The sequence below is a fragment of the Sinohyriopsis cumingii genome, chromosome 3, assembly GCF_028554795.1.
Source record: "Sinohyriopsis cumingii isolate HCF-2022 chromosome 3, ASM2855479v2, whole genome shotgun sequence".
Lineage (NCBI taxonomy): Eukaryota > Metazoa > Mollusca > Bivalvia > Unionida > Unionidae > Sinohyriopsis > Sinohyriopsis cumingii.
Genome location: NC_142963.1, coordinates 58,805,938 through 58,829,715, shown reverse-complemented (window position 1 = coordinate 58,829,715; position 23,778 = coordinate 58,805,938). Strand labels below are relative to the sequence as shown.

General features: G+C 41.6%; 1 protein-coding gene across 5 annotated transcripts in view; it reads right to left on the bottom strand.

The window, feature by feature from the left end:
- Positions 1-23,778, bottom strand: part of LOC149802928 (renalase-like) — a 41,109-nt gene that overhangs the window by 472 nt on the left and 16,859 nt on the right. For all 5 annotated transcript variants that reach the window (XM_089952419.1, XM_089952420.1, XM_089952421.1 and 2 more), the window contains one exon: positions 1,279-1,454. In XM_089952419.1, the coding sequence (XP_089808545.1) occupies positions 1,279-1,454 (176 nt within the window). The remainder of the gene's footprint in view (positions 1-1,278; positions 1,455-23,778) is intronic.

Genomic DNA, 23,778 nt, shown 5'->3' with positions numbered 1-23,778 from the left:
CAACTGTAAACACACATTGCCTATATCTGCAGATCATTAACTTTATCTCAAATATATTTTAAGTTGTAACACTGAGCAGTGAGAAATCTTAAAAAATAAGATTTTTCCATGGACAGATAAATATGACTACCATAATTAAAAATGTACCAGTATGACATGTACTTAGCCATGTACAATTTAACCCCAGACAACATGTCATTGACCTAGCTGTGCACAGCTTAATCCCAGACCACATTATTAACCTAGCTTTGTACAGCTTAATCCCAGACCACATGTCATCGACCATGCTGTGTACAGCTTAATCCAAGACCATGTCATCGACCATGCTATGTACAGCTTAATCCCAGACCACATGTCATTGATCTAGCTGTGCATAGCTTAATTCCAGACCACATGATATCGACCTTGCTGTGTACAGCTTAATCCCAGACCACATTATTTACCTAGCTGCGTACAGCTTAATCCCAGACCACATGTCATCAACCATGCTATGTACAGTTTAATCCTAGACCATATTTCGTTGACCTAGCTGTGTACAGCTTAGTCCCAGACCACATGTCATTGACCTAGCTGTGCACAGCTTAATCCCAGACCACATATCATTAACCTTGCTGTGTACAGCTTAGTCCCAAACTATGTATATGTCATTGACCTAGCTGTGAATAGCATAGTCTCAAACTAGATGTTATGTCATTGACCTAGCTGTGTACAGCTTAATCCCAAACCACAAGTATGTCATTGACCTAGCTGTCTACAGTTTAGTGCCAAACCACGTCATTGACCTAGCTCTCTACAGCTTAATCCCAAACCACATATCATTAACCTTGCTGTGTACAGCTTAGTCCCAAACTATGTATATGTCATTGACCTAGCTGTGAATAGCATAGTCTCAAACTAGATGTTATGTCATTGACCTAGCTGTGTACAGCTTAATCCCAAACCACAAGTATGTCATTGACCTAGCTGTCTACAGTTTAGTGCCAAACCACGTCATTGACCTAGCTCTCTACAGCTTAATCCCAAACCACATGTCACTGACCTAGCTGTATATAGCTTAGTCCCAAACCACAAGAATGTCATTGACCTGTGTACAGCTTAGTCCAACACCAAAGTATGACGTGAACCAAGCTGTGTACAGCTTCATCTCAAATCCATTAATTTAAATTCTTAGTGATAATACTTGAGAGGCAATTTAAATCCTATGACTACCAACAAAGTTTCTATATCTTCCTTTTCCTATTATGACTTAAGTATGATCCTTCACCTGTAATTCCTTACCTGTGAATACCTCCACTTGTGACTTTTGACCTCTATGGGGTCAGAGAGGTCAGGTAAAACCTCTTTAAGGTGCTCAATTATAACCGTTTTAACTTTCTCTTTGTCCTCCTCCACATTGTGGATTCCAAAAGGAACACTAGTGTGGACACATATTGAAGGACCAATGTAAGGGCTCTCTGAAAGAAAATGAAACATCAATGCAAGAGAAAAAAATAATTAAAATGTAGGCTGATTGGAAGTGCTAATACTGATTTCACCCTTTAAAAAATATCAGGACATTGTGTGGTATCATCCTTCCACTCACCCTTCCATCACTCTCTTACCCCAATGCAACCTAAACAACTGGATGACTTACCCCTCACCAAACAAAGTTTTGCATTATGGTTTGAAAATTTATTTCTGAAGTCCCTTAAAACAGTTTCCATATAAAAGTTAAAGACATAATAAGAAAAACATGGGTTTCTTCAATATTACCTTAATGTATATGCATGTATGAATTTAACAGCATGTCAGCAAATAATGGCTATATTGTGCCAATAAAAATAAAGTTCTAAATGTAAAAAAATGTACCAACAACTGAAGAATGATATAAATTTTTCTCACAAAAATAATACCAAATCTTAATACCTAAGGAGAACTACTACTACCTTGCAAAGCCAGACCTCCCAGGCTAAAACATTTTAGCTAGAATGCTAAAAGTTATCTTTCCACCTTGGAGTCAGTTAAAGTGATATCCCCTTGATATAGGGATAAGTGCCAAATCCTGTGAATACTTCAGTTACTACTGGAGCAGAACACATGCTCTCTATACGGATGTAACTGTGGTGAGTGTGCATGTGGATTATGATCAGGTAAATATTATTGAAGAAACATTTTAACAGAAACAATAGGTTTCTTCAAATACACCAATCTGATCAAAATACCTTACAGTAGGCAAGAGGTGAAGGAAAATACATCCCCTTAGCCTGGAGAGACCATCTCTAGGTCCCCTAAGGTATGTGAGACAGCTTCTGGATAACCTGACTGGGAAATAGACTCCATATGTATGGGAGCAGCTTCCTCTCACAAATCCAGTGGAAGTTGTGAAGCCATGTTCTTACAAAGCTGTTGAATGATCCTTTTGCGTCACTGCCATAGTACCCACCAGATCGGGTGGAGACTTTAGAACGAAAAATCTCTGAGATAAAAGATGTAGAAATGGACTTGGATCTCCATCCCACAGCATGGATAATGAAAGTGAAAGGTTTTTGCTCAAATGCAATATTTGTGGCAGCTGCCCTAACGATGTGAAGTGAGATACAAAACAAATTCATATGGTTCGGGGTTATTTTCTGATATATGTAATGAATAATGTACTTTATCCAGGATGAAAATGTCTGTGCTAATATGCTGTCCTTTCCCTTTGTGAGGACTAAGAAGAAATGTGATCTCCCTTGGCACAATGGCTCTGTCCATCTTATGTACCACTTAAGAGCTTGCACTGGGTCCTATAGATGACCTTGAGATGTGTCCTGAGTAGACAGGAGTTTCATTACAAAAGTCTCATTCTCCATAAATAGGGAGCCTGTTCCTGGGTGAAAGCAAGGGCCATCTTGTCAGAACTGCATGTAATTTGGGTCCACTGATAGAGTATGCATTTCACTGATTCTGCCTCCCATTTGCTAATACAGAGAGGAGGCAGGTCTTATATGAGAGGTCAATCAATGAGGCTCCCGAGAGCAGTTCAAAATGGTGTCTTGTTCAGCCAGGTTAGTACCCATAATACATTGCACTTTGGGCAAAGAGCCAAGGTCTTTTGATGGGTGCAAGCAAAAGTGGATAGAGGGTTGGATAGGCCATTTTTTGTTGTTGTTCAATATCCTCTCTTCCATGTTAATGCAGGGTATCAGTAATCGAGGAATGGTAGCCTGTGATTTTGGTGCAAACTATTTCTTATCAAAGTTGCATAACAGGAAGTTAGCTGCTTGAGGTATTGATGCCTGCAGTGGTATGTGTTCTTTGGCACACCATTGTGTGAAGATTTTTCATTTGCCTTCATACACTTTTAAAGTGGAGGGCCATACCACTTGAGCAATTTCTCCACCACTGGTTGTGACAAATTTGTTCCTGAGGGTTTGTTTAAAAAGATCCAGATGTACAGGTTCAGCAACTCTGGGTTGGGTTGAATAACCTGCCATTATGGTTGCTTGAGCTGATGAGGGACCATCTCAATTTTCCTAGAGACTTTTATTGCAAGATTGATAAGGTTATTGATCCAGAATTTTTCCAATCATTTCTCCTGCTTTCTGTATCACTTCAGAATAAGAGGTGTTGGAGGGTAAGCATATGTGTCCAGGTCATTCCAGTCCACAAAAAGAGTTTTAACTGCACAGGACTGGTGAGACAAAGGTTGGTAGTCTAGTATACCACATTGTTGCTAGTAGGGAGACCAGTGATCGAGCCCCATTCAACACATATCTGAGTGAAAACAGATGGGACAATGAATCCACTAATACATCTTGTCGGCCTGGAATATGAGGAACCTGAATGAGGAATTGTCACTGAAGATACCACGTTAGAAAATACCCCCAAAAAATGTAAGGTCTCGGGACATGGTTCCACCTTGCCGCTTGAGATATGTAACAAAAGTAGAGTTGTCAGACAGAATGAGAACTCCCTTCCCACGTAGATCCTCCTGCCAACAATGTAATGCTTTCAAAATGGTTTTCATCCCAAAAGATGTGGGTATGTAAATGATGATCCTGTGTGGGTAACATTTCACTGTCTTCCTGGAATGATGGAATGATGTGTGCCCCCCAGCTCTCTGTGCTTGCATCCCTACAGTTATTTCCTTAGGGGTTGTACTGCAGAGGTTTACTCGATATGAGCCAAGTGAGGGTTGACCCATCTTCTAAGACAGAACTTCATATTTCTGCAGATAGTGATAAGTTGGTCCAATGGGCAAAGCTTCAGACTCCATTTGGACAAAAGAATCATCTGCAATGGGTGCATAAATGGAGATCTAGCACTAAGAGGTCCACTGCAACAATGAACAAACCCAGCTGGTGAAGGATTGTACCATATAAACAAGGAAGCCACCATTGTACTACTAAAAAATGCTTATTCCTGAGAAATACTCTGTTTACTGAGCGTTGAACTCCATGAGGAACAAAATATTGAGATGGTACAAGGTTGGATTTGTCACTGTTGATTGACAAGGAAACCAACATTGAGTAGAGTAACAAGGAGCAGCAGAGGGGGCGAATCCGACATTTTGTCCAATCGTTATTTTGCTTAATTATTACTTTCTGCACTCAACGGATCCGGTGTAGTCAGCGCTGGTAAAAAAAAAACGACGACGTCGTTGGGGGATCGTCGCGTCGTCATTTGGTTTAATTAACACCTTCTGCGCGCCGATCCCCAGCGTCGTCAGCGTCCGGTAAGCACATCGACGACCGCGTCGATGTCATCGCCCCCTCTGCTGCTAAGTGGTTATTTACAATGAAAATTATTTACAACTAACCGAATATTTGGTCAAGTCCGATACGATATCGTGTCCGAGGATCATGTAAATTTATCGTTACGAATCCATGTGGGGTCGACTGAGCATGACTAAAAAAGTTTCGAAAAACATTAAAGTCCATGTCACCGCCGCACCATGTCTGCCAAATATTTCGTAGCGTGTGTGTATCAACGCCGTTGAACACAGCAAGAATATTACAGTTGTCTCTAATTACTTTTGGAATCTGAGTGTATCGTTGAGTGACATATATCACGTCAGTGTTTTTATGCCTGCCTCTGGAAAATATCCTAGCTGGGTTTTTTTGATTGTCTAACATAACATCATCGTACACGACTAGATTGTTAACGTCGCCATCAATATCATCAATACCCGGTGCATCATTGATATCCGTAATAAACTCAATAACATTTTTTTTAGCGATCGCTGATGCATTCTCGTTGAAATCTTTCAACACCTCGTAGCATCGTTGATCATCTACGCTAGGAGCAACCAAATACAACTTATCCCACTTCATCCATCTCATTATTAAATTGAGTAACAATTGCGTCTTGCCGGATCCAGATGGTCCGATGATAATCATCCGGATCGAGTTTGGTAACGCTGCAACATGCTTAACTGGTTCTCTTGTTTTAGTCGCCGAAAAATCAATTATATTCATATTTCTATACATAAATTATGGATCTATATTGTGTGAAGTGTAGAGTGCGTACTGGCACAAATGATATGACAACCGCTACAACAAGAAATAACAGATCGGCGCTTACTGGTAAGTGTGTACAATGCGGTACAAAGAAATTTAGATTTATTTCTATTAAACCCGGGGACGCTTTAAAAAAAAGCGAGGAGGTGATATTGCAGCCAAATTGGCAAAACTCCCCGGAACACCGTGGGCAAAGTATCCAGGAGAAAAACACCTCCCAGGATATAACTACTGTGGCCCCGGAACACGATTAGATATCAGACTCGATGATCAAAATCAGCCCAAACCCGGTGAGTATCCAATAAACGCTATCGATAAGGCGTGTCATGTTCATGATGTTGCTTACAAAAGTAGCGATCTGCAACAGCGTCATATCGCGGATGTAAAATTAATTCACGCATTAAATGCTATTCCTGATAAATCCGTCAAAGAAAAATTGGTCTCATGGTTGGTAAAATCGGCTATGAAAGGTAAATTAATGATTGGAAGCGGAGCTTCTCGCGCTGGTAATTGAAAACGCTAGCGTTTATAATAACAACATGGAATCCATCTATTATTCTCCGAGAGGATACTGGAAGGGGAAGGCCGCAATTGGTAAGCTTGCAAGCGCTGCAAAGGTAACAAAGACCACTGCGGCTAATTGGTTATCCAAACAGGCTATATGGCAAATCTATCTACCACCGCCTAAACAAATCAACTTCTCGCGCTTTGATGTCAGCGTACCTAATGAAGTTCATCAGGCTGATATACTATTTCTGCCGCATGACAACGGTTACAAATACGCGCTAACCGTAGTTGATGTTGCGAGTCGATACAAACAAGCGGAGCCGTTAAAAACAAAGTCGGCAACTGAAGTAGCCGCTGCGTTTGAAAGAATTTATCGAAGAGGCCCTCTGCGCTGGCCAAATCTATTACAAGTTGATCCCGGTAGTGAATTTCGCGGCGTTGTTTTATCAACGCTGAAACATCATAGCGTCGCGATACGACGAGGTCATACTGCGCTACATCGTGATCAGGCAATTGTTGAACGATTCAATCGGACTCTTGCTGAACGGTTATTTGGATATCAATACGCGAAGGAATTCATCCAAGAAAAACGATCTCGTGAATGGGTTAAAAGGTTGCCAGGTGTAATTGCAGCGTTAAATAACGAGATTACCCGAGCAATCAACATGAAGCCCAGCGACGCGATTAAATACGAGTATATACCCGGAAAATCAAAAATAAATAGCGTTTCCAAGCCGATTCTCGGCGATGTCACTGTTAGATATCTGTATGAACCAGGAGAGCTTGAAGGCGGTAAAAAAAGGGCTACTGATCCTATTTGGAGTGTTACCACACATAACATATCAACGATAACACGATCAACTGGTAGATCACCGATCTATAGACTGGATTCAACTGCTCCTCAGCGCGGATTTACACGCGAGCAACTACAAGTGATACCTAACGATACTCAATTGCCACCACGTGGTCTTAACTAGCGCCGTTGCGTCTATTGCACTCAAGACAGGTCAACCTCACATTGTTTTTGACATGACCGAGACTGTTATCGATCCTATCCACGGTAAATTGGCGAGTGTCTTTATCCGAATAACGCCAACTCATTATACAATTGCAACTCGCGCAGTGATTATTCTGTTGTTGTCGTAGCGAGATTATTAATTCGGCATCAATATCAAAACGCCGCTGTTTTTTTTTATCCTGTTGGCGGTAACCCGAGAGTTTTCTATCAATGACGCTTGCATCGATGGTGACTTTGTCGCCGGCTTCGTCAGTGACTCCGTCACCGGCTTCGTCAATAACAATTCTTCGAAGCTGATTTATCCTTCGTACTCTGGACACTGCAAGATAGACTAGATTCGACCATTCGATGCGATTATCAACTATCCAAACAATTGTGTCCGTGATGGTTAGTCCCTGCGAGGAATGTATTGTTGTTGCGTATCCTAGCGTCCACGGGGATTTATCAGCACGTAGCGCGTCCTCGACGACACCGATATCAACGAGCACGATATCATTCAGCACGAGAATTTGTTTTTCTGTCCGGCCTGGAATTTCAACTTCAATGTTCTGCCGCCGTGTGTCCGCGGGTCTATAACATAACGGCACTGGACGCGTTGGAAACTTTTCCTTATGCAACGTAAACAACTTCCGCTGAAGTGTGTCTCTGACTATCTTTCTACTCGCTACAATCAAATCGTTTGGTCTCCATGTTTCCCAGAATTCATTCAACGGCGTTTCCGGAATTACCTCGCGGATTATTTCACACTGAACTCTATCCAGCTGTAATCTGATTAGTTTTTTAACCTCGCGCAGTTGTTCATCAAGTGCTCGGTAATCAGTATCGGTTTCTTCATAATAGTCCACAAAACCCCTTAACCAATCATGTGGACCCTCGCCGACAAATGGTGGTGGTTGGCCATGATCTCCACACATGATTACCGCTGTATTCGCGCGCAGCAACCACTCAAGAAACATTTGTAAAGTATCTAACGAAACAGTACATATCTCATCCCAGATGATAATGTCGGGAATAAATTTTTCACCCATTCGATCAGGAGTCCACTCACCGCCGCTGTATCGAAAAAAGCTGTGATAAGTAACGGCGTCAACATTTCGTTGTTTTATCTCTCGCGCTAGTCTATGGGTCGGTGTAAGCACGATTATACTTGCCCGCGTTCGAAATAATTCAATTGCCCAAGTCGTCTTTCCTGACCCGCCACAGCCGCTTAAATAAACCGTCTTGTGTCTACAAATTGGATCAGAACACGATGGTGCATTAGACCATTCTGACAATTTATCACCGCGTAAGTAGTTGTTCTCAACGGTGACATCTGCTGACGGGGAATAATCGCGTCGTATTTCATTTTTAATTCTCCATGTACCCCAACTCTCGTCCGGACTAGTAAACTCGGCTACGTTTCCCTTATACGCTACGTCAACATAAAATGAATCAACGGCTACTCTAACCGCGGTATCGGGAAATCTATTTATCATCGAGAATAAATTGATAGCGGCGTAACCCAGCATAGACGCCCTCAAATGTGGATACGCCGGGCTGTCTCCATCGGCGTAAGTAACAACTGTACCCAACCTTGTTCCATTGGACAAGAAAGCTGTTTTGCAGTTCACGTATCTATTTTTTGCCACTGCGTCCTTGATTACGAAATCATATTCTGCGTCATCTATAATCAGCCGTGAGCAATATCGTTTGTAATCGCAGTTTTTTCCACCTTGTGTAAACTTACCAATTATTCTTCTACCGAGATCTTTTGCCTCTCTGTTTCGTTGGTTAAATATCCTCCTGGACCATTCGATGATATATTCCTCGTCGGCATCAATGTTTTTTCTGGACTCGTCAATTATGCTATCTAGACGCTCCGGTTCTGGTAACCAGACTTCAGTCTGCGCCCGGTATGATATAATCGCGTCACTGACAATCAACGAAACTAGCATGCTACAATCAATCATATACCGTAGCAGCGCTATTGGCAACCACTTCTTTTCAGCCATGTGTCTACCGATCCAAATATAACAACAGCGATGAAGTCCTGCCGCGAACTCAAATGATACTATGCGAGCGAATCCGGTTAAATCAAAATCAGGCAGTGGTCCATTAATAGCAACACGAGTCATTTCATGTCTGGGGTGTCCAAATCGTTTGAAATACTCAACGGCGGATCCATACCCGAGAAAACTCGCTGGATAACAGGCAACCATATCAACCGAAATCATAGCGTCGCGGTTGTATTCAGTGTTCCATAGTCCACCGTGATAGTATTCCAAACAACTGGATTGTACATCCGGTAGAAATTCCTTGCGCGTTGGTCTCCACGCATTTTTCCTTGCTGCAACATGAGCTACAACCGATGGAATCGTAAAACAATTTGTTAGCAGTTGTTCATCATGCTCTTCAAATTCCATGGCGGTTTTTTTCATCCTGTTGTGAAATGCTTCAGTGCGATATAATTCGCCGTTTGGTCTTACAAACTGATCAAAGGTATCCATGTCGTTTTCAGCGCTGCGAAGTAACCACACTGATACAGGGTCATTTTTACACAAGCAAGCAATAGCATCAAATAGTTTCCTCTCCGCGAGAAAACCGTCCTCTCCTAAAAATTCCCCCGGGATATACTTTACTGTTCTATCCCGTGGAAATATTGTGATCGCGGGCGTCCATGCGTGTTCGTTATGATCAATAATTTTGATTGGGGCCCCATTTGATTTGTACTTTGATTCGTATAATACTTCACCGGTTATCGTTGTAACGGTTATTGGAAATCTCAACGACGTTTCTAATCTCGCTATGTCGCTGATGGTCGCTCCACGCTCTTTTACGGTTAGTTCCCACTGGTTGATTTTGCTACGTCGTAAATCAGTCAATTTGTTTCCTCGACATGCATTTGTAAAATGTTCTATTATTCGTTCTGCTACACAATTTATCCCCTTTGACTGTTTCATCGGTTTCAGTTTTCCGATATCAGGTTTCTTATTTAACGGGTATATTCCATAAACAACTGATGTTTCAGGATACGCTCGTTCATAGTATGGTCTGTCAATTCCGGTTAACAACCCCGGCTTGGAGTCGCGGCTGACAATGACTGTTTTCTTGTCGCTGAGAACTGGTTCAAATTTATCACGTATGATCCAATCGCCTGATTTCACCCGGACAATGAATTTTACTCTGAAGAAATACCTTTTACCGTCAAGTTGTGATATTATCATTGCTGCGCGGTTGTCGTTCATGGTAGCATCAACAACGCCATCAATTCGAAATGTTGACCAACTACGAGATGCACCATCACGTTTGAATTCATCGATACAATCGCGTATTTTATTCAACAGGGTTCTATCGTTTATTAACGCTTTTGGTGTGTCCTTGAGGACTCTATCGAGATTGAACTTAATATTTTTCCGGGGCTTAATTACTGCTAATCTCTCGAACTCATCCATATAATTAAAACAAGTATTTAAATGAAAGAATATAGTATAATGAATAAATGCAAATGGTTGATGATTGGGTCGACAACCCCGTGCAATAAATCATGTAGAGGTGAATTCTGCGGATATCATTTACAAAGCGTTCGTAATGGCTCTCTTGGCCCCCTACCGTGCTTGGTTTGCCACGTCGGTGTAAGAGGAAAATCGCAGTTGTGTATCAATTGTGGCGGAAAGCGATACAGGGAACTAAAACGCTATTATGACAAGCGAATTAAAAACGCCGTCATTGACCCCACCGCAGACTTCGTCATCAAAACTCCTCAGGACTACATTGCAAGGTTTATAATTAAACCAAATAATAAATTAGACAAGTAGTATTATTATACAAATGGACCAAGAGTTCAGATCTCACCCTGTGTTTGTTAATTACGAGGCATCTCGCGACGGTATTGTTAGAAACCGCAGACTGAAGAAGCCGGTTGGTACCGTAAATAATCACGGATACTTGCGATTTAATGCTGGGAAAAAAATCTGTCTTATTCACAGGATGGTGTATGAAGCGTTTAACGGACTGATCAACGACGGTCTCGTTATTGATCACATTGATGGATGTCCTCAAAATAACAGACTGTGTAATCTAAGAGCTGTTACACCGAGTCAAAATTCCAAATTTGGAAAAACAGGAGGGATGAGAAAGGCAAAACCCGTAAAGTCATTTGATACAATAACGCACGAGGAAAAAATATTTCGCTCTATGAATGCGGCTGGTAAATACTTCGATATTTGTAGTAAATCAGTTCTAGATGTTGCGGAGAATATAACTAAAACAGCGATCTCAAAAAAGACGGGTCACAGAATTCGATTTTCATATATAACATCAAAGGGAGATAACTCGTTTTGTGATAGCGTCTCATGACAAGAGTTATGTCCCTTGAAGTCCAATTAATGTTGCGATTAATTAATCATTTTACGATGAAAACTAATAAAATACACGCTATTATCTAACAGCTGTATTCTTTTTTTTAATGTTTTATTTGAGTATTTGGTTTCATTTAAATGCCGTGAAACACCATTAATAAGTATTTAAGGGTTTAACGATTCAAGGGGATTCAAATTAACACACACCTTGTGACTGACGCCGCTGTATTAGTCACTTTATATATAAGATGACTCGTTATAAGCCTGGGGCTTTCGAAAGCCAATTCAACTAATCAAAACTAACCCACGCTCTTAACCCGTGCGTGTGGTTGTCTTTTGTTTACAATCATGCAACCGGGTTAATTTAATTGGGTTGCTTTTGATTGGTTGAATTGGCCGTAGAGTTCCGCCCCGTCGTTTTATGTTTGTGCTGTCTTGTGCCGTCCCATCATCCATCAATCATTTCATTGTAAATATATTCATCCATGTAGTGATGTCCCTAAACATATCTTCTGGGAGGTCTACGATGACGTTTGTCACCCTAGGCCTCCCCCCCGGAGATGTATGTTTAGGGTTCCAAGATGTGAATGTCCTTAATTAAGTATATGTGTATGCCTGTAATCTGCCACAACACTCGAGTGGAGATTTACGGCATTGTACCGTCCATGTATGCCTGTAATCTGCCACAACACTCGAGTGGAGATTTACGGCATTGTACCGTCCATGTATGCCTGTAATCTGCCACAACACTCGAGTGGAGATTTACGGCATTGTACCGTCCATACAAAAAACGGGGTCAAAAATGACCCCCAATAATTTTATTAAATTTTATTAAAATTTTTGATATTAGAAATAAGATGTTTTATAAGAATAATGAATATCGAAGACATCAATAATATATTAACTGAGATTTCAAAATTAAAAAATCAAGGAATTGAATTATCTGATGGTCTCGACAGTGAAAAAATATTATCCGATTATGAGATTATTAACGAACAGTCGAAACGGGGGCGTTTTACCCTGGCCCGCGAGTACTTTTTTATAAAACGATTACAACATACGATTAATGAGAACCTGTACCACAATGACGCAAATGCATTCATTGGACTATTCACTGCCGTTGAAATAATACGAAAAAAACTCGGACGTGTTTATGAACGACGCCGGGAGATTTCTAGTAAGATCAAAAACATTAGAAGGATTATAGACGAAAACTCCGTGGAGCCCCCGATGGTACACTCGGCGGAAAATTAGAAAATTGCGGATCAATTTACAATAATGGTAGGTGAATCACTTACTACTCGGCTAGCCAGAGAGCGGCTAGCAGCGCTTAAAAAGTTTATACCGTTACGAGACAGGGTGAGAGAGAAACTTCAAACGCGACAACAAATGCAAACCGATTTTACTGTTGGAAGCGAACAACTCTTTGCCCCGGTAACTAAAGCGACTAAGGATGTTACAGCGGCAACTGTACCCGTTCTTGGTGCGCTTGAAAAGATAGCGGCAGAGACAAAACAAACAAAAAGGTCTTTAGAAACACTCCCTGCAAAAATAGCGGCTGCTACAACACGGAGGCCACCACCACTCGCTATAACCGAACCACAAGAACCTTATGTTACAATGGCCGACGAGGAAGAATTAGGTGCTACTGCGAAAGAACCAGAAGAAGAAATACCCGAAGAAACACCCGAAGAAACATCGAAAGAAAAAAAGAAAGAGGGAAATATACCCCGTAATGTTCTTAAAAAGTCCGCAATAGATCAAATTAGAGACATCGACGACGATGAAGAATTAGTTAATTTTGTTGCTACAACATCAACTAAGAGCATTCGAGATGAGTATATCAATGAAGGTTACAAGAAAAAAATAACCTCGACGGAGAACTGGGCAAGAATAGTGTATTTAGCGAGTAAACATAGAGAAGCATTACCACATCGTGGTGATCCCGATTACGATAAATTCCTCGAGAAAGTTAAGAGTAGAACACCAAAAAAAGGAAAAGGATACCCTGTTGGTAAAGAATCCTACGGCGTTACCTGCCCTAATAGTGTTCTCAGTGATATATCACGGCTGGAAGTACTAATTGGAGGAAAACGAGCCGGAAATAACTCTACGGAAATAATCAATGAGGCCGCTGATATTTGCAAGCGGTTATTTGCAGGCGGTATTATGGACATTAATGCATATCGAACGCTCATAGACGAACTCGTGGATGATTAATTGGAAAACTGGTGTTTTTAATAAGGATGATCATACACTACAACCATGATAAACCAGTACTCGTCTACGTGGTAAACTCGCGATTGCCTGTTTACCGCGCGTACTATGGAGATGGTCTCGGTAGCACCATTGCGGGGTTATTTACAAGAATGGCTCCAAAAGTAGCGCCGTTAGCCAAACAATTAGGAATGAAGGCTATTGATGTTATTCGTGATAAGGGTATTAGTGCCATTGGAGATGTTGCCGGAAGGGCGTTTTCAGCCGCGCGGGACAAACTAATGTCATTGGTGAAATTCAGGAGAAAAAAACAGAAACCACCGGTAATGCCATCAACGACAGTGATGCCTGCAAATGTCAGTAAAGTAATAAATAACGCCGTGGAAGAAAAATTAGAGTCGTTGGCGACGACTTCGCCATCCGCCGATGCGGCAACCAACGCGCTCATGAACGCGATAGCGGGGAGTGGTTTAAATTCAAAGAATTTACGACGAAAAAATCGCAATTGAAAACATCAACATGATAAATAATAGAATGTTTGCGCGTACCGCTGATCCCGCGTTTGATATGGACGCCCCAGTACGCAGGGATGATTCTGTCCGTGATTATCAATATTATTCTTATTATGCAGCGCAACCTGACCTACGATCGCGAATTGAACTTCAAGTCCAAGATACCAGTAAATATTTTTTGCCGTGTGAAGCGTTTATCGAAATCGAGGGAGAACTCGTGACAAATGCTGCCGATAATGCACCATACGCAGATGACCATCGTGTTCGAGTTGGCTTCGTCAACAACGGTATCATGGCGTTATTTGAGAGCGCCAGATATCTTATTGACGGGCGAGAAATTGAATCAATAGAACGCGAGGTTGATGTTGCAACGACGATAATTGGGTTGGCGAGATACTCGGATGATTATACAAGATCGGCGGGCCCATCTATAATGTTCGCAAAGGACTCCACCGATAACGCTGATCATATTCAGTACATTAACGTGCTGGTGGAAAGAGATACTTCAGTTCCTAATCAAGCTGAAGCAGCCAACCCAGACCGCAGAACAAGACCGGGTGCTGAGTTCAATATCATAAAAAGTACTAACGATAATTTTAATCTAGGGTTTGCAACACGAATAGGAATGTTGCAAGGACCACGCCGAAAGTTTTCATGCGCGATTCCACTCCATCACATATTTGGATTCTGCAGAAATGTTAGAAAAGTTGTCTATGGGGCTAAGCATACAATCGCGCTGACGCGAAGGGGCGATGATAACAATGCAATATGGCATGCTGATGGCGTCGCTGCCGGTAAAGTCATTTTAACTAAAATGGCATTGTGGATGCCGGTGCTGACTCCATCAGTTACCACGGAAGCACGATTGTTAGCATTTATGGAACAGGGAGGGAAATCGTTGTTGAGTTGGCTAGCGGTAACAACTGATGCTAAAGAGGATAACGTCGCCGATACGTTTACATGGCACCTAGCATCAAAACAGGGTGTTTCAGCCCCGCGTCATATATTCATAGCGCTACAGAATAGGGAACGATTGGGTAATCAAGAACGCAGCCATATGATATTTGATCGATTAGGAGTCATGGAGGTTTCGCTGAGAATAAACGGACAACAGGAACCATCCGAGGATATACAGCTTAATTACGGTGACAACCATGTCGCACGTGTGTATCATCGATTGCTGTCATATATGGGTCGTGATCAAAACGTCGACACTGGTTTGCAAATATCACAACTTGATTTTAAAAACCTGTATCCGATTTATTACTTTTCGTTGGAACATCTTGATTTAACGAGACAATCCGTCGTTGATATACACTTCCGAGCTCGTATAGCCCCAGCTGGTGTTAATTACAGAGCGGTCGCTGTCATTCTCAGCGATAAATCAATGCTGCTAGAAGGTGTTGGTGGACGAATGAGAATCGTTGATGCGCCAGTGGAAAACATGTAATTGAAAGCATAAACGCGTTTACAATAAAATGTCGTATAGTGTCGTCAGTGTAGAGTTGACTGATGGTCAAGTCAAGAAATTACGATCAAAGTCGGCTAAACAATGCGGAACCACAATAACGCTGAAGCCGTCACAGATGGCAGGTGGTAATCATAAGATATCGTTGACGGCGCGTCAAATAAAACATTTCAATGATGCGATGAAGAATAAAAAGGGTGTTCAAATAGATTTTTCAGCCGCAGCAATTAAAAACATGGAAAAGACCGGTGGGATATTTCCGCTGTTAGCTGCGATTCCGGCATTGATTGCCGCGGCCGCACCAGCAGTGGCTAAGGCGGCAGCGTTACGAGCCGTTGGTACCGCGGCGGGGATGGCATTGAAGAAGGCAACCGGGAAAGGCTACAAAAATAAACGACCCGTGGCCGGAAAGGGTCTAAGACTACCGGGAACCCCGTATTCATGGTACTCGGGAAAGGGTCTAAGACTACCGGGAACCGTTTATTGACTCGGGAGTCTATGACTCCCATGTCTAATTTTGATTTAATAGACGCCGCAAACGCGCTAGCGATAAAAAACTTCAGAGGTGTTTTTATGAGGGATCAATTACCGGCGGCACCAAGAAATATTGAAACCGGCATAATTAACCTCGATGGGTCCTCCGGAGCGGGAACTCATTGGGTTGCATACGCGATTGATCCGCGTGCGATCGTCTATTTTGATTCATACGGGTTAGCTCCGCCGAAAGAGTTTATGCGGTATATCCGGGCGTGTTCAGCCCGGGCGTGTTCAGCCCGGGTTTTTTATTCCACGCTGCCAACACAGCAATTGAGTGACCCGCCGATATGTGGCCGTGAGGTATTGAACGTACTCGCGGCGATTTCATCATCGCGAAAACCACCTCATATGGTTGTAAACGAATATACTAGTGGGGTCGTAGAGGCCCGGCGGGTTAATTAGAAACGCTGGTTTTTTTTACAATAACGATGATTGATATCTGGGGACGACCGGTTTCGGCGCTGAAAAAGCCCACGGAAACGCCCGCCACCGATGACATAAAAAAACTAATTGAGGATGAAATCGCTGATACGTTGAACTTAACCAGTGTTGACCCAGATGAAATAGTTGTATTTCAAGACCGCCAGGGTAAATTGAAATCCAGTAATGTGTCGCTGAATGACGTTTTAATACGACAGCGTGATGCCGCCGAGGGCACTATCGCGTTGTATACCGGCGACGGACGACTCAAACCGGGTGAATCCATCTTGACAATAAATGGAAAAATAAGTACACTTGGCGACAATTATATAACCATGTCAAATTCGTTAAAGGGTTTACGTGGTGAATTTAACTTTCATGGAGAACAGTTCAGGTCGATGATAACGCACGTCAGCGAAATGCGAGACATTGTCAATAGTTTTTTTCGGGGACCCCCGACGGCAGACGAACCAAATCTTGTAATAATAAAAAATGCTATTTCGGATCTTATGGAGATGTCGGCCAATTTACCCCCGTTGCGAAAAAATGTTAACAGGATCGATGACAACTTTGATAAATTCTTTGGTAAAAAAAATACCAAGCCGGATGAGATTACAATAACTATAAATGATATCACTGCGTATGGACAGGAAATAAAAACAATCAAAACTGATGTTGCAACAAACAAAAGGAGTGTAGACGCGCATGAACGGGAAATAGAAATAATCGGCGCTAATGTTGCAACGATCATAAATAATGTAGACTCGCATGGACGGAAAATAGAAACAATCAAAACTGATGTTACAACGATCATAAATAATATGGACGCGCATACACAGGAAATAGGAACAATCAAAACTGATATTGAAGCGAACAAAAAGGGTGTGGACGCGCATACACAGGAAATAGGAACAATCAAAACTGATGTCGAAGCGAACAAAAAAAATGTAGACGCGTATTGGCGGGGAATAGGATTAATCAAAACTGATGTTGCAGCGAACAAAAAAGGTATAGACGTGCATACATATGAAATAGGAACAATCAAACTTGATGTTGCAGCAAACAAAAAAAGTATGACCGAGAATACACGGGAAATAGAAACAATCAAAACTAATGTTGCAGCGAACAAGAATAATATAGACGCGCATTGGCAGGAAGTAGGAATAATCAGAACTGATGTTGAAGCGATTAAAGACGGGCTACCGAGAGTAGCAGAGCAATTTGAAAAAATAAAAATCCCTCATGAGAACATCATCAACACAGTATACACAATTCGGCATGGATCATTCGATTGGACTCCTACACAGAATACAGTAAATATCACCGCAACTGTTAAGGGCATTTATCGATTGACACTGATTTCAATGATGCAGTTTAATATATTATCGTCGAGTTCATCCGGGTTTAACAATACAATATCAACAATTATAGACAAGAACGCAACTGAAAAGTTTACAATTTATGCCGTTGATAGAAATCTAGCCGGGGCAAACATTACATGGTATGTGGAATTTGTAGCGAATCTAAGTAATTAAAAACACTAGTTCTTTTAAAATAAAAATGACCACCAAGGAAATTGAATCAGAGGTATCACCGACGTCACATCAATATCGATTCGATACCGCAAAAGAATTCTCCGCGAACTTGAAAACGCTTTCCGAACAATACCGTGCAAAAATAAAAAAATACCGCCGAAAAATAACCGCCATCGACGCGGTCGTGTACTCGGTGTCGGGTATAGTGGCCGGTACCGGTGTTATTTTATCCACGGTGACCACGATAGCCCCGATCGCTGTTCCAATCGCTGTCTCCGCGATGACAACAGTTGCTGGAGTCGCCAACGCAATCACTAGGAAGATATCATCGTGTTTTCAGAAAAAACTCAACGAGTATACAGTAAAACATCAAATAGTATCCGACGCGTACTCGAAATTATCCGGGTTGATCTCGTTGTCAATTGATAATTTGTTCGTATCCGATGTTGAATTCTCCACGATGGTCCAGTTGTATAGCTCCGCGATGTCAAAAATCGAGGATTTTCAACTGGAAGCCGGAACCACCTGGTTGCTGAAATTAGACACTAAAGACAACGAATAATAATAATGTCGCTGAACCCCGAAGGGTTTCAATTACTTCAGCGGATCGCGGAGAACACCACTCCGGTACAAACAAATATGATATCAATAACGTCAACGAAACCCGAATTCAGTGTGAACTTCCCGTCGCCGGTTCCAGTGAAGGAAATAGCGCTGGCAAAATTGCGAGTATATCACAGTTGGCCTAATATTCGAGCGGACGCATTTAACGGACAACAACCTAATAACTCGCTGGTTTTTGCACGGAAAAATAAACCCGATGGGACCCCAGACTGGGAGGAGGTTACAATACCAACTGGGTCATACCAAATAGAGCAAATCAATAAAGAATTTCAACGCAGAATAAAATCGATCACAGGAAAGGAATCAAAAATCGCTATTACGGTTCATGAACCGACGTTATCATCGACGATTGAAATAAGCACACCGGGGTATATGGTTGATATTTATAACAGTTCAATAAGAACCATACTAGGATGGCCTAAGAATCCACCCGCGGATTTGCACACAAATGTGCAATCGTATCATGAGATTAATCCCAGTTATCTGAATGATTTGTCTATTATAAGAAACACGTTATTACCCAGCGAGTTTATATTTCAAGACAGGAATACCATGCAATGGTTTTTTCCGTATAAGAAAACTCCTGAATTGTCAGCCAAGGTCACAGTTCGTTTAGATGATATCACTGGTGCGTTTGCCGAGATTAATCATTATTACCAATTACAACTAGAACAGCTACGAGAGACAAAAGCACAAAAACACGTTGAGGTGTTAAATCAACTTATATCAGACATGGAATATATCAATGAACGAATCGTTAAAGTAATATCCGATAGCAGCGATGATAATAAACAAAAATTCCTAACCGGGTATAATATCACAGAAGCCGATTTACCCGATTTCAAGTTTCCAGGATACAACGCGCCAGAACTAAGAAAGTCTCTTAATGATTTTCTCGATCCATCAACTTATATCCTCAGACACGATAACGGAGATGGTGGTAGGCATATTGCTCCATACAACGTAAATATCGCATCGGTGATAGCAATCAATCTAGTGTGTGATGTTATCGAAGGGAGTTACCAGGTAGATACCAATCAATCAAATCAAGCTCAACAGGGATATATCCTTTATTCATTTTCACCAACAGCCCCTCCGGGATTTTTAATCGTTGAGAATCCGATTAATCCGGTCTATATGCGATGCCATGATCGGTTTTTAACGAGAATTAATTTTAAACTCACCGATCAGTCAAATAACCTAATTGATCTACAGGAGGAGGAGTTAGTGATCACTCTGTTTGTAAGATCATTGTAAGCAGCAGAGGGGGCGATGACATCGACGCGGTCGTCGATGTGCTTACCGGACGCTGACGACGCTGGGGATCGGCGCGCAGAAGGTGTTAATTAAACCAAATGACGACGCGACGATCCCCCAACGACGTCGTCGTTTTTTTTTTACCAGCGCTGACTACACCGGATCCGTTGAGTGCAGAAAGTAATAATTAAGCAAAATAACGATTGGACAAAATGTCGGATTCGCCCCCTCTGCTGCTCAAGGGATATTATGTCTTTTCCAAGATATAACTCACCCAATGTTTTTCTAGAATTTAGTCCAGGTAGTTTATGTTGCCACCATGGAGGTGGTCCAGACATGAGCCATTTCCTGGTCCATCAATCATGTGAAACACTAGGGACTAATGCTGAGTCCAACTGGGAGTACCCTGAACTGGTAAACAGTGCCTTTGTGGGTAAAATGCAGGAGCTTCCTAGAAGCCATGTGAATGGGGATGTAAAGGTAATGCCATTTTCCAAATCCACACAGACATGTAGTCTCCCTCCTGGATGGCAATTAAAACCTGTCATGGTGTTTTTATAGAGAACCAAAGGGCATTAATGAACTGAGTTCACATAAATAGATGACAGGGCAAAGAGTGCCATGTATGTAGATGAAGCACCCATGGACAAAGGAGGAGGTCCATTGAAAGTGATAGTGAGTCCCTTGGAAACCATTCATTGAATCCTTAAGTCATTTTGGCATATCTTGCCCCATACTGCAGTGAAGAATTGCAGCATTTCCCTGCTGGGATCTGTAATAATGTCAGCATGAAGATGATTTTATTCTGATAGGGGGGCTCTAGTGGAGAGAATGCTGGCAAATATGATGCCCTCTCTCTCTGCCTCTTGTCCACTTTTGCTCAATAGAACTGTGGTTGCATAATCAGTAGAACTGCTTCCCAGAGGCTTGTGTCCAAGGGAAGTCCCTGTGATCTTTTTGTTGATTGCCTTGAAAATCCCTCCACTACAGTGGAGATGGTGAGGTAGGGAAATTTTTCTCATTGGTGGCTTGTTTGCAAATTTTACATCAACCTGACCATTACAGAGATTAGATGATATAAGTTGTAAGCATAGCTTGACTTTATCATGGTTTTCAGATTGAAATATCACTGCATCTCATTCCAGTTGTAAGTTCATAGCTGTTGTTAAGGCACTGGCTACAGTACATTAGGAAGCTCTGTATATGACATGGACCATTTTGACTCCCATGCATGTCATGTGGGGCTCAGGGTGGGAGAAGATATGTGTTCCACCTGCTGAAAGATCACAATAAATATCAGATCCAACACAGAGTCCTTGGCTATGATGTGGTGCACCAATTGCTGTGTGTCATTAAAAGACATCCAATCCATATGTTCAGAGGACGGCTTTGTCATCCTCAAAGCTGTGATATCTTGGCTGACTGCTGAAATAGAAAAATGATGTGTGGGACTTATAGAACAACCAACTCAAGTTTGAGGGCTTGCATCTTTGTAAGAAAGTGTCAGTTGACTTGGGTCTTTGTAATTGATAATATTTGCAGCCCAAAATGTCAGTAACTCTGCCAGAACAGGGAAGTAATTTAAAAGTAGATTCTTCCTTTTAATCAATAATCAACAGATGCTAGAATATAGACCAAACAGTTGATGTAGAGGAAGGAGAAGGACAAAACTCCAAAGACAGTAGATGGAAAACTTTTTCAGTCAAAGCCTTTGTACATCGTCTTTGGATAAAGGTATTGAAGCCAACATCTCTTGTGCTACCTGTAAGGCAGCTGGAGAAAAATCAAGATGATGGTGGCTCACTAACTCACAGAACATCCTGAGCTAGGTACAATGACCTCCAAGCTGTTGCTAAGTACTGACTCCCTTTGAGAGGCAAAGGCTTGAGAACAAAGTGAGTCCATTGTTCTTGGATACTGGGTGCAAAGCTGGGCATCATATACAGGGAGTGGCTAGTAGTATTATGTGGGTTAGACTGATCCATGAGAGTGCCTGTATAAACTGGGTTCATGAAACCGGACAGAGTTTGTTGTTCTGGTGGCTGGAACTGTATGATCAATTGTGGTCATACGGCAGAGTCTAGTTATGACAGAAAATGGCCATCTTGGTTGGCATGATGTTGTTCAGTTCTTATGATTGGTATTTGGCCCGGGATATTGATCCACATAGCCAATCTGTCATTCTGATCTGTCAGATGATAACTGAAACTTTTGCTCTCTATGTTGCTCCCTAATAAATGATATGGTGTCAAACCCAATGGTGCAAACTGATGACATCCTTGTCCCGCAAGGTGGGCTTCTGTGCCTTCCCCTTTAGTACCCCCCATAGACTTCTGTACATAATATGCAAATCTGACATGTATTTGTAGACTGCCAACCAGAGTAGAGTGGCTGTCAGTCTGGTATTGCCCACTGTCTAAATCTGAAAGACAAAACAGAGCAGACCACATATACAGGCATAGTGTGGCAAGTGTCCTGCTTTATGAACTTCAGGGTGTATGGGCAGAGTCAGACACTATGACAATTACTTGTAAAAGGGTGCACATGGCTGCCCATAAAAGCGGAGCATCACCATTAATACTTATGAAGATGATGCTACGAAATGTTACCTGTAGGAAAAGCCAATTGACTGCCTATACAAGTAAAATCAATGAAGCTTCACTTACAGTAACATAACTAAACTATGCATAAAAAAACTTATCTGTACCTATCCAACTGTGGCAGAAAATATATAGCAATATCGAGTTTTTTAGAGTGCACAACATGCATGCACATAAAATTGCACTGAGGTATCATTCTTGATACTTACAAAGTGGATGCTACAATATCAATTGTAAGGCAATATTACCTGTAGGAAAGGCCAGATGACAGACTATACAAGTTAATCAGTAGTGCTGCATAAATAACTATGAAGCTGATGCTAAGACTAGATTAATATAGAAAACCTTACCTGTATGTATCCAACCATAGTGGAAATTTTATGGCATATCTCACACACCAGACTTGCACCTAAATAAATACAGCTATAACAGTGAGGGGATGCAATTGTGATCCGAGCTGGTACACACAACGGCCACCTAAAGTGTGGGAAAATGGCAAAGAGATGACCTGAAAAGCCAGAAACTGTCATTGAAGAAACAGTGAAAAGAAAAGTTGGAAATTTATAGATGGAGTATACTTCCCTTTGCAGAAAACATGCCTTCAATTTGCTTTAAGGTAGAAAACTTCCAAAAGGCTAGCACATGGATTTGAAGGCCTGTCTGTCTGTGAAGAGCATGCCACTCAGCATGAGCAGAAATAGTAACTGGTGTACTCAAGAGATTTGGCACCAGTCCCTGTATCAAGAAGAGATTCCTCTATCTTACTGCCACCTAGATGGGTAGATAACTTTTAACTCTTTAGATAAAACAGCTAAGCCTGGGAGTGCTGGATTTGCAAGGTAGTACAGTAGTAGTTCACCATTTGGTATTATGATCCGGTAACGTATTTCAAGAACACAAAAACATGTACAAGATTCTTTTAATCACAAGACTAATTAAATGAACTTACAACAAAAAGACAGAAATTGTAATGAAATGACTACAAAGCACTTTTGGTTCTTCAGCAGTAGGTGACAATTCCATTTTTGACCTACCAGCCCAGCAAGGATGATGTGAGGAGTATAGTCTTCAAATGTAATTTCTGGGGGTCTTTTTTCAATTATAAAACTTGGGCTACCAACATTAAACTTCACAAGTCCAATAAAGATTTATGTTGCCCCAGGTAGTTAGGCTGTGGAATCAACATCCATTGCACTGGCATCAAGCTTCAGCCTTGTATGATCCCATTATTTTACATACAGCTTTTTAGTTGATATAAGACACTTG